Source organism: Camelina sativa, chromosome 18 (assembly GCF_000633955.1).
Source record: "Camelina sativa cultivar DH55 chromosome 18, Cs, whole genome shotgun sequence".
NCBI lineage: Eukaryota > Viridiplantae > Streptophyta > Magnoliopsida > Brassicales > Brassicaceae > Camelina > Camelina sativa.
This window is the reverse complement of record NC_025702.1, coordinates 10,556,086-10,568,764: the sequence shown is the minus strand read 5'-3', so window position 1 is coordinate 10,568,764 and position 12,679 is coordinate 10,556,086. Positions and strand designations below refer to the sequence as shown.

The following is a 12,679-nucleotide window of genomic DNA, read 5'->3' as shown; positions in this document are numbered from 1 at the left end:
TCTTCTTACTCTACACGAAGGTCGTCTGCTTCAAGGAGACACCGGAGCTTGAGCCGTTTCTCTCACCGCATGCCGGATCCTGAAATCGAAGTGACTCCGATGAGAAAAGGGAAGTTTGTGAACACCGTGAGAGGTTCTGGATTCGGTGAAATTAGTCTCGATGATTTAGCTGTTGAGTTTTTTGAATCGTTTTCCGGTGAGAGCGAGATTAGTAGCGGAGAAAGAGGACGATCTGGTTTAAGAAAGTCCGGCGGCGGAGGCGGAGGAGAGGTGTCGAATTCGCAGAGGAGGGGACGGTCTGTTTCTAGGGTTGTTGGTTCTGGTGGTGGTTTACGGAGGTTGGATGCGGATACTGAAAGCTCGAGACGGCGGAGGTCGTTGTCTAGACAGCCGGCGAGTAATCGTGGGGGTTCAGGTAGGGTAGATCCGGTGAGCAGCAATTCGAGCCGGGGAAGGTCCGTTTCTAGACAACCGAGGGAGAGGAAGGTTAACGGCGACAACGGCGGTAGTTCAATTGGGGGAGTTAGTGATAACGCGAATTCGCGGCGGCGACGGTCGCTTTCTGTAGTTCGTCGCCGGATTGAGAATTCTGAGGTATAATAACACTTTTGTGATTGGCTTACTTTGTTTCTTCTTATTTCTATAGTTTTCTCTGGGCCCTTCGTGTGTGATTGTGATGTGATGCAATATCTATTAGGAACTTTTTACCTTTTTAGTTACAATTGGAAGATATAATTATCAAATCCATTAACGACTTTAGCTGTAATTATGAGATAACTTTGTAGCAACAGGACCATGATTGATTTGGTTTTAAGGTGGGGTTTTCATTTCTTACCCTTTCTGATTTTCATATCTTCACTTTAATTAAACAAATTTTATGAGTCCTAGAAACAGTTGCAATGAGATTGGCTAAATTGATCTTATGGCTTTACCATCTTGAATTAGTAGGATTAGCGTGTGAGCATTTTCATTGTTGTGTGCATTTGACTTGTTGATATGTATTGTGATTTGTTTGTTACATTTGCAGAGTGATGTAGATCAAGCTCAGTATTCAAGCAGTTCAAGGGATGTGAAGAGCTACATGGGTGGAAAGAGTCAAAACAGTGGGTCACAGAAATCTGCTTCTTCAGATAATAGACAAAGTCTCAGGAGGTCTTGTAGTCAAAATCCAATCAAATACCATGATGGCTACTCTGTAAGTCTAACTATACTCTGGTTTAACTTTTGAAATTTAGAAACTCTACCTTTGTTAATGTTAAACAGCGTTTTGCGATGAATGCTTCTTTGTAAAGGCTGAATTGCCTAAATTAATCTTTTGATGTATGTTACATGTATATATCTGGTCTAACTTCATATGCTGAACATATTATATGCTTTTTGTTCGGGATGGTGCAGAGCCATTCTTCTGCAGTCACAGATGATGAAGGAAAGGATTCCAGGTCAAGCAAGCATGAAACTGAGAGGATAATTCGAACAGTATATGCCCAAAATAAGGTTTGTGGGTGTTCACCCAACACTAATAATATTAATACATATATATTTTCTTTCCACTCTCTCCTTGAAACCAGTCCAGTCCTCTAAAAGGGCTGATCTTTCTGGATGATGCTTTAAACTGAGAGAATATGACTGAATATGAATTTAGAATGACTTATCACTAATTAGAGAAGATGACATTGAACATTGTTTTACTATTGTTAATTGATGTACTGCCTACTTCCCTTAGAAGCATACATTTCCTATCTTAATGAACAATGTTTATACAGGCAACACCAAAGAAAAGGTCATCTTTGGGGAACTCTGATTATGGTTCCCAGGAGAAACCCCATGAGGATCACCGTACAACTTCCACATTTAAGAAAGGTTATGCAACAAAACTGCAAGAGGTACAACTTCTTTGTGCATATGTTTGGTAGTTTATTCCATTAAGGAATTGGTGATCAAACATAGAACGCTTTGTTTTCCCTATGAATTGACAGTCTGAGGAGCGAAAACGGGATTTGCTGGCTGAGATTATGCTGGAGGAGCAGCGTGGTAGAGAGCTCTCTATGAACTTGAATGAATTACTCACAGAAAATAGTTCTGAAGCTGAGGAAAAGCCGTTGCGGACGCGAAAGGTGAGTATTACAACCCTCACAACAGCATAAAAAGATTAAAAAAATCTTCTTCCAGATTTTGATCTTTTCATAAAAAGATTAAAAAATCCTTTCTATATTTTTCTTACAGAGGAGCAAGGATCGGAGCAGGAGGACGTCCATGTGTTTGACAGATGAAGCAGAGCAATTCATCGACGAATTCATATCAAACATAGAAGACACAGACTTTTCATCACTGGAGGATGAGAGGAGCGAAAGTAGTTCAAGTTTTGGGATGATAAAATCACAAAGCTCTCAAAGTACCACTGTTCTGAAGAGTGTACCTGTTGAAATGGATGGTGTCATGCTTCCTTGGTTGCAATGGGAAGCTCCAGACGACACTTCTGCAGCATTGGCATGCCTAAATAAGTCGCCACACACACCAAACACAAAAACTCTCGTCTGGGAGTCGGATCCAACTCAGGTAATACCTTACCGTACCACTAACGGGTCTAAAACTATCGCCGGTTAGAGATTCTGGTTTGTATATTCTCTGACATGATTATGTGCTGATAGGATGCATCAAGTGGGCAAGGAACGAGCATTGGTACCATAAGTAGCAGAGGAAGCTGGAGCCCATGTTACTCATCCACGAAGCCTGTGACTCCCATAAGAAGACTAAAGATCGATGTAGCTGAGTATCTGAAACGACCTAACAGCTCCGATATTCTAAATGAGACGTGGAAGCTAAGGCACAGAATAAGTTCGGGAAGCCTTGTGCTATGTAGCCGCTCATTGATCTAAGGCTTCGTGACCGCAAAAGCAGTTGTAGGTTTTTATTTTCTTAATCGTCCTGTGGACCACAACGGGTCAAAACATGTCTCTGTATAGTTAACTTTATGGTGTCTTTATTCAGTCAGGTCTGAGTCGCCCGACTAGTTAAGCAACGGCAAGTATGCACAGATTTATTACAATATTTTATTTTGAATCACAATTTCTATTTCCTATTCATATGCCTTGTCTGATTCTAATTAGTTCAATTATAACAAAAATAGTTGATCGATTTTATTTTAGTTTAGGAAAACAAAAAAAACTAGAACTTCAATATCATTGGCTCACAACTGCAAAAAAAATTCAGATATGTAGAGAAGGTGGCGACCCTGGCGGGTTAAGTCTTAGACACTCAGCCTCGCATACTTTTATGTTCTTTGAACAATACTTATACTTCCCTCTGCAGCAATGACAATTCTTGAATAAGCTAAAGCTGCAACGTTTTCGAGCGCAGGGTGATAGACGTACAACTATTTTGCTTGCCTCAAGATCCTCCTCCATGTTTTCACCTACAAAAAAAATAGTAATCATTTTGTTTTTAAATTAATGGTAAATCTGTTTTTGTTTAACGATAGTCTATGTGTATACATAACATACATTGATGAAGAACAAAAAATGAAAGTTAAATGGAGGACCGATCTATTCCAATTCAAACGCGTTTATTATGAAGTTAAACATTAATGGAACTTTCATGTTAATTGAAATTACAACAATGTGAAGTTAAATGGAGGACCAATCTATTCCAATTCAAACGAGTTTATTATATAATTCGAATTAGAGCCCACAAGAAAATACAAACCCGAACCCAATAAAATGTCATGTAACTAGGGTTCTTAGCAAGATGAAATTAATATATATAGTCATGTAATGTGAACTTTGAGAGTTGTCATTCTTCATCCTTATAAAATATGGGTGATTTATTCAAATGTTATCCAAATTAGGTAATATTACCATAATCCAAAAAAAAAAAAATATTTTTTTTTTGATAACTCAGGAGTGATCCTAAAGGCTTCCTAAGCCCAAAGACTAATCTCTTGGGGCCGAAGGAAACCATATTAAAATTCGAACCTTCGTGGCTAATGCTACTCGAACCCAGGTGGTGGGACTTTTCTCCCTTTACCACTGGACCAAGGCGGCTAGAATATTTCGGGTATTTTCAAAATACCCAGCGTGCCCTTGTTTTATGTTACCGGAAAAAACGTTATTACAAAAAAGTCATTGCCACGTCATACCTCATGTCAGAAATCGCTGACGTGTAACCATAACTCAGTTGTAACGTGTTACAGATGAATGTTGTGGTTGAGTTATAGGTATGTTGCGGATGAGTTATGGAAAAAAACATTTGAGTAAGAGCGGACGGCTGACTTATAGCATAACTCAACCAAGCGTTACGATTGACTTATTAAAATCTGGTTGAGTTATGCTATAACTCAACCGTCCTTACGGCTGACTTATTAAAATCTCGTTGAGTTATGCTCTAACTCAGCCTTCCTTACGGCTGAGTTTTCACCCGATGGTTGAGTTGTCAAAAGTTTGGCTGAGTTATCACTACGACACGACTGAATTACCATTTTCCGACTGGTTGAGTTATGAAAAACGGCTGACTTATGAGCAACTGTTACGGTTGAGTTATCGTACAACTCAACCGTAATAGGCTGATTTATCGTACAACTCAACCATTTGACGGTTGACTTATTAACAAAAAATTAATTACTAGAATGTTATTCAGTTACGGCTGACTTATTAAACGATACGGCTGAATTTGGCAGCAATATTTTTGCTTTTTAATTATTGTAATGTATTTTTAATTACTGTAATGTTTTTCATGTTGTGCCTGAGTTTTATATAGGCTGAGTTATTAATTGTTTGATGGCTGACTTGCCACGTCGGACGCAGCATCCATGTCAGCATTCCATGTCATCTTTTTTTTTCTCCGGAAATACGAAACGTCGTTCGACTCATGTTCTTCAACTGGTAAATAAGTGAACTATTTACCTTCTTCTTCACCTTGTTCTTTTACTTCTTCTTCATTTTTCTTCTTCATTTTTCTTCTTCACCTAGTTCTTTCTACTTCTTCTTCACCTTCTTCTTCACCTTGTTCTTCTACTTCTTCTTCACCTTGTTCTTCATTTTCTTTCATGGATCCAGTTCCGGTTTTAGTTGTTTCCGATAATTGGGTAAAGACACAAATATATGTATTTAACACCGACGATAAAGGGTGTATAGTTGTGCAGATAGATGGAGGCACAACACACGACAAGCTTGTGAAGCTTGTGAAACTAGTGGAGCTAGAGGAAGTATGATTCGGCCAAGCAATGACTCGAAAGTAGAATCTACATATGAAGTGTACGGTGGGGGATTTGAAGGCACTTGTTTTGATTATGGTAAGATCGTTGACAAAGAAAACCAAGAAGAAGAAGAAGCTGTCGAAGTAGCATTTGACGAATAAGAAGACGATGAATTTTCAACCCGATTTAATGTTTTCGATGACTCTGATATATCAGCAAGTAAGGATTTATAAATCACTATAACTCAGCCATTTACTTTCATATTGTTTCTTGTGATAACTCAGCCATAAAACATTATAACTCAGTCGTAACATGACTCGACGAGACCTTTCGTTTTCCTGTAAATATTATAACTCAGCCGTCAAGTCATATATATCATTCATTTACTTTCAAAGTGTTTCTTGTGATAACTCAGCCATAACTCATTATAACTCAGCCGTCACATAACCTTTCGTTTTCCTGTAAATATTATAACTCAGCCGTAAAGTCATATATATCATCCATTTACTTTCAGATTGTTTCTTGTGATAACTCAGCCATAACTTACTATAACTTAGCCGTCACATGACCTTCCGTTTTCCCGTAATGATTATAACTCAGCCGTAAAGCGATATTTTGGCGGAAAACCATCAGTTAACCTAATAATAGACATATTTCCATTCTAAATTTAAATTTTGAGTTATAACAATTTTAATATTCAATTGTTGGAGAAATACTTTTAGAAAAATAAAATCATAAATTCGAATAATAATTATTTAATTATTTGCAATAATATCTTTTGATAAAAATCTCACTTTATGAATTTATTATGCGTGTGAATTTGAGCAGGCACAGAATTAGTGATTTTTCGCGCTTCCCTAACAACACTTTTTGTGACATTTGAGAGACGTTTTAATACTTATTAGGAATCTGACAGAACAAAAGACCCAGGAAAGAAAGAAGAATACGTTTTCATATTATTGAGAAGACCCTAAACGATAACTCAGCCGTCATAAACTATAACTCAGTCAACCCTCAAATTAGAATGATTAAATAACCGACCAAACTGAACCAAATCGGAAACTATTTTTTTTATTATTTTCGGTTAATTACGGTTATATTCGGCTTTCTATCGGTTATATTAAGTTAATCCACCTAATTTGGATAACATTTGGATTATTTATGGTTATATATTCATCTAACCGACCCATAACCGGAAATAACCGAAAAGTAATTTCAAAAATTTTTAAATTTTCAAATGGTTATCATATTAGTATATCCAAATTACCACCTTAAACCAAACACAATATAACCAAAACCAAACTGTTATATTAAAACTCATAATGTTGGAAATATGAACCTCAAACCCTAACTCTAACCCCTAAATGTCATGTTTTGAATGTTTTACACATTTTGATCAGACTGTGTAAAAATCAATCTTTGTCTATAATTATTACTTTCTATTGCTTATGATGATTGTAATATTCATTTTTTTCATTCTATATTTTAATTTTGAGTTATAATAATTCTAATTTACAAATATTTCATAAGTCAGCCGTTATGTCGATAAATCAGCTATATCAGTCAATTGTTTGAGAAATACTTTTATTAAAAAACAAAATTAAAAATTCAAATTCAAATTTTGAATTTCTTTTAAATAAAAAATCGCTAAAATCTCATTTATTACGCGTGTGGTTCTTAACAATAGACATAATTATTGTTTGCGTCTCCCCAACAACACTTTTTGTATTCTCGAGAAGGTATATAATAAATTAATATATCTGTTGCATAACTCAGCTATAACTTTACCATAACTCAGCCAACCCTCAAATTAGAATGACTAAACAACCAACCAAATTTTTTTTCCAATTTGGTATTTTTGAATTGGTATGTTTGGTTAATTTTGGTTATATTCGGCTTACTTTCGGTTATATTAGGATAATCTACTTAATTACAATATATTTTGAGTTATTTATGGTTATATATTATTCTAACCGACCCATAACCGGAAATAACCAAAAAAAAATTTGATTTTTTTAAAAAATATTCAAATGGTAATAATATTAGTATATCCATATTACCACCTTAAACCAAACACATTAAAACACATTAAAACACATTAGAACCAAAACCAAAAAAAAATAATGTTACTCATCTAAACCCTACATCTCAAACCCTAAATTCCAACCCTACCCCTAACCCCTAAACGTCATGTGTTATATGTTTAACACATTCGGGTGAGAATGTGTAAAATNGCTATAACTTTACCATAACTCAGCCAACCCTCAAATTAGAATGACTAAACAACCAACCAAATTTTTTTTCCAATTTGGTATTTTTGAATTGGTATGTTTGGTTAATTTTGGTTATATTCGGCTTACTTTCGGTTATATTAGGATAATCTACTTAATTACAATATATTTTGAGTTATTTATGGTTATATATTATTCTAACCGACCCATAACCGGAAATAACCAAAAAAAAATTTGATTTTTTTAAAAAATATTCAAATGGTAATAATATTAGTATATCCATATTACCACCTTAAACCAAACACATTAAAACACATTAAAACACATTAGAACCAAAACCAAAAAAAAATAATGTTACTCATCTAAACCCTACATCTCAAACCCTAAATTCCAACCCTACCCCTAACCCCTAAACGTCATGTGTTATATGTTTAACACATTCGGGTGAGAATGTGTAAAATTCAATCTTTCTCTATAATTATTACTTTTTATTGGTTATAATAATTGTAATATTCATATTTCAATTGTACATTTAAATATTAAGTTATAATAATATAAATTTACAAAGATTTCATAAGTCAGCTGTGTAAGTCAATAACTCAGTCATCACTTAGTCACTTTGTCGGAATTTTTTTTATTTTTTATTCAAATTTTAAATTATTTTGTATAATATATTGTGAAAAAAACTAACTTTATAAAATTATTACGCGTGTGGATCTGAGCAGACACATAATTATTGTTTAGGTTTCTCCAACAACACTTTTTATATATTTATTACGCGAAAGACCAAACGAAGCGGTACCAAATACATAACTCAGTCGTACGAAATACATAACTTAGTCGTACGAAATACATAACTCAGCCATAACATATATGTTTATTTAATATTTATCAATATTATCATATGGCCTCAATTCAATGTGTATCATATGGCCTCAATTCATAGAGATATGTATCATATGGCCTCAATTCAATATTATATAGAAAGATGGCAATTTGTATAAGCTGTGTTTCTTAATTAATTTATAGTCTTATACATACTCTATACAGGCACAACTAGCATGATGATGATATATGGAGGCAATTTAGGATCCCTACCGTAAAAAGTTAAACTAATGTTGTATAGGCACACAACTAATAGTCTTTTTTTTTTTGACAATTGGCACACAACTTTTATTACCAAAGGCAGCTCAAGCGACTCAGCAACTTTCTCAAGAGCTAAACATCTAATATCTCCAAGTTCTTGTCTACAAGTGGGACACCGGTTATGCACCCTCACTTTACAAGTCGAGCACAACGTGTGTCCATTATGACACTGCAACAACAACAACAAGAAAGAGACATACTTTTAGATCAAGAACTTCCAATTTAGCTCAATAGTATATGATACAAGCAACATTAATGCTCTGGATTCCAAAATGATAATACACAAGCGTATTCAAATTAGAAAAACGCAGAACACATAAAAAGCTAAAACGTTTCATAAGCTCCAAAGCAAAGGTACACAAGCCACAAGAAGAGAGCAACAACACTCAAAACAGGAATCAATTGTGAAGGAAAAATCAATTATCCGATCCAGAAACCAAAACAACCAAAAAGAGTAAAAGTAAATTAACCTGATGGATAGGAGGGTACATAGAATAGGTACAGACAGGGCACTCAAGAAGCTCATAGACGCTAGTAGCCGGAGCAGTAGCAGTCGGGCCAACAATATTGGTAACAACGGCGGCAACGGCGGCGTGAGTCTTGGTAGAAGAAAACTGGTAACTTTGGTGACCATTACATTCTGATGGATCTCATTCTGATTTGGGGATGACAAACTACGATTTGGTAAGACAAAATAGACAAGGATTCTATGAAGAAAAAAATGTGAGACTAACCTTATCAGGATATTGCTTTGAAAGTTCTATCAATTTAAGCCTACCAGCCTTCCCTTGCGCACGACCTAAATAGTTTGCTAAATACTTCCTCTTTGATACAGGCAAAGGCTGAACATCAGGTTGTCCATTTTTGGTCATAGCATCGTCGACGTTTCCTGGTATGATTATATCTTTCCATGTATTAAAGGCAGTTGTGTCTTTCTTGTCAGTCCGGTCAGCCTGCATCCACAATAATTGAAACTCTAAGAACCTAGCTCAAAGATTACATAAGCAGGCATATAGACAATTCAATTTACTCGAAACCACTCATACAAACATTCCAATGAAAAATTCTGAAAGCCAGAAAGACATATATGGAGCAAAGAACTTTCACATTATCCATTTACTACCAAATCTTCTTCAAAATACAGGAAAATCTTCAGCAGAGAGCTTCTTGAATAAGAGAGCAAGCTAAGTACCTCGGGAGTGAGTATAATCGAGCGGTTGATAAATGTTGACCAGGATCTAAACAAGTGAGCTCCAGCACCACTACAATAGCATAACAAATCAAAGTAATGTCAAAGATAGCATAATACAGTTCATCAATTAAGTTCCACATAAGTAAACTTATTAAAAATAACAACTTGTATACCTTGGAAAAACATTTGACATAAACAAGAAAAATTTAAGTGTCGATTCTGAAAAAAAACTGCTTAACGACGTGGAAAATAAAAAAATATATGTATTTTAATTTGCTAATGTGTATTTTTTTTTTTACTCAAAATCGAAAAACTAAACCCAAAAGATACATTGTAATTACACTCAGGACACTAAACATTTGAGTAATTTTCTTTGATTAATAACATATGAGTAATAAACCAACTTTTGGATAACATTTGAGAGTAATTGATTCATAAAATATTAATCAGAATCTTTTAACTTTTGGTGACAACCTAAAGTTCTTTCCCTGTCCTTTACATTCTTGCACAATAAAGCTCTTTATGAACTATACAATTTTCAGTTTTATGTTTCTCTTTCATTAATAAGCTCTTTAAGAACATAAATCTTCTTGCTTTAGAGATGCTTTCAGTTTTATCATGACGAATTATGGAAAATATAAATGCATTTTGGAAACATAAGTCAATTCTTTTAAGTTTCTTCACATTTACCACGGGTTTTCCAAAGATTGAGGTATATCTATAGATCGTTATATAAAACAAAATTCAATGTGCTGCTGAAGACCTCGTGGTCTAGTGGCTCTTGTGAACTTGCACTTGGGAGTTCTGGATTCGAGTCTCTGTAAGAGAAAATATTTTGAAAGTACCTTCATAACCCATTTAGGGTGGTGAACGGGCGAAAAAAATAATTGACAATCTAGGACTATGTAAACTCGCATAGACTTTCGATCAATTCCCACATGAAGTTGAGAGCGCTACTTCCAGTATAGTCGTGTTGTAGGTCGTAGCCTCGTAAGCTTATGGTTGGAAATTCGTATGCTTTTTTGATAAAGGAATGGAATCGTATGTTGTGAAGTCGTTTGCATTCCAAATTTTACAATGAACTATAAATAAAATCACCTATTTGTGATAGGATAAGACGATAGAAAAAAGAAGCCCTATCAGAGTCATCTTGGATCATGACAAAGATGCAACTTGAAGATTCAGAGTTTTAGGAAGAGATGATCGAGTGATATATAAGAAGTCATGTGATAAGGAGGAAATTAACGTTAAGTTAATGAAACATATGCAAAGCAAGTTATCTTTTATTGTTGATCAAAAAAAAGAAGAAAAAAAGCAAGTTATCTTTTCTATGTGCCACATACTTCCAACAAGAAAAGGCTTTAAGTTTGACCAAAAAAGAAAAGGCTTTTAAAACATACAAAAATGAAATTGTTAGGAACCGGTTATCAAGAAAGCTATTAGACATAATACATGCTCGATGTAAGTAGAAGTAGTTACACACATTAATTTCTGAAATACTTAATACTCAGATATGAATACAACTAAAAACTCAATTTTTATTTTTATTTATAGGCTTATAGCACATACATTTTGGTTACTTATGAATGTTGTTATTAATTATTTGGTCGTAACGGTGATGATCGATCACAAATCACAACGTAACTTATGACATTATTTTCGCACAATTAATTGTGTTCATTTTTTAGTAGAGTGAATTTATAATCTTAATAAATTAATACAACTTAAATTTATAAATACACCATCAAATGAAGAGTAAATTTGTATTTTCGGGTATGCACTAGTATTAAATAAATGTAAACAAAAAAAGGCATTCTCTATCTCCATCTTCTACGTGTCTACACAACTTTTTTTTTCCTTTTTTTTTTTTATATATATCAAAGGATGCTTCCATTACTTAAGCAGAAACATTATAAACAGGGGATAAAATATCCAAAGTTTAATAGATTACAAGTAAAGATTTTCCCCAAAACCATAAGCAAGTACAAAGATAGAGAAAACATCAAGCAAGAATCCATAACAGCTATGAAACAAATGTTAAGGAGCACTTGGAGACAAGTGGGGTCAAGGTTGCAAGATTGGGCATCGTCGATGAACTCGAGAGATGATAAAAGGGCTACGGTCAAAAGACTATGTGTCGTTGATAGAAGATTATGTGCCAAAGAACTCACCGGAGTGAGGAGCAATAGCATATTTAGTTTCATGGTAGGGATTCGGGGGGCAAAGGCTCGGATTATGGTGAATATATTGAAGATGGTTTGCGTGAACAGTTAATGCTTGAAGTAGTTAGCTAGGATTGTCAAGAGATGACTGATGGTAGAGAAAACTTTGAAGCCATCGTCGCATCTTCGGTAGTTTGAGATTGGAACTAGAACGTCATAAGACTTCAAAAACTCAGGAGAAGGAAGGTTCACCATTGAAACCGAGACCAAGAATAGCAAGCCATAAGTGCAAAACCGTAACATAAAGGGTGGATCCTCTGTGCCATGGAAATGGTGATCAAGAATTCCACACAAATTATGTAGCCGGTGAGACACTGAAGGATAAAAAATAGACCTGAGCTTTGGAAGATAGGATGGTTGCAAGGTATTGGGATTAGGAGAGCTTACCAATGAAGCTACTAACATGTACAAAGGATTGGTGAAATGCCAAAACAAACCAGGTGGATCCTCTCTGAAACGACCCGACCCGATTTTTTTTTAAAACACTATATATATAATTAAGCATCCCATACTACTTAATTAAATCAACCCAAACCACAAAACATCATTTAAACCAGCCATAACCATCTTACACAGCGGAAACGTACAAACAATACCAAACCAACATATCCTTAATACAATAACATTCCTAACCATTCTATCCAACAACCTATCATAACTCTAACCAAGGTTCCAACACATAACCATAAATAACCAA

At 34.8% G+C, this 12,679-nt stretch overlaps 2 protein-coding genes across 3 annotated transcripts in view; one reads left to right on the top strand and one right to left on the bottom strand.

The window, feature by feature from the left end:
* Positions 1–3,081, top strand: part of LOC104761027 — a 3,656-nt gene extending 575 nt beyond the window's left edge. Inside the window, exons 2-8 of one of the 2 annotated variants that reach the window (XM_010484044.2) lie at positions 36–594; positions 1,028–1,195; positions 1,396–1,494; positions 1,764–1,883; positions 1,977–2,114; positions 2,224–2,556; positions 2,649–3,081. In XM_010484044.2, coding sequence (XP_010482346.1) covers positions 36–594; positions 1,028–1,195; positions 1,396–1,494; positions 1,764–1,883; positions 1,977–2,114; positions 2,224–2,556; positions 2,649–2,876 — 1,645 coding nt within the window. In that variant the 3' untranslated portion in view covers positions 2,877–3,081. The remainder of the gene's footprint in view (positions 1–35; positions 595–1,027; positions 1,196–1,395; positions 1,495–1,763; positions 1,884–1,976; positions 2,115–2,223; positions 2,557–2,648) is intronic. The other variant, XM_019239876.1, reaches the window with a different exon arrangement.
* Positions 8,508–9,953, bottom strand: LOC104763342. The gene is made up of 6 exons (XM_019240066.1): positions 9,934–9,953; positions 9,761–9,830; positions 9,299–9,521; positions 9,039–9,217; positions 8,603–8,737; positions 8,508–8,516 (listed from the first exon to the last, which is right to left on the bottom strand). The coding sequence occupies exons 1-6, from the start codon at positions 9,951–9,953 to the stop codon at positions 8,508–8,510; spliced, it is 636 nt and encodes a 211-aa protein (XP_019095611.1).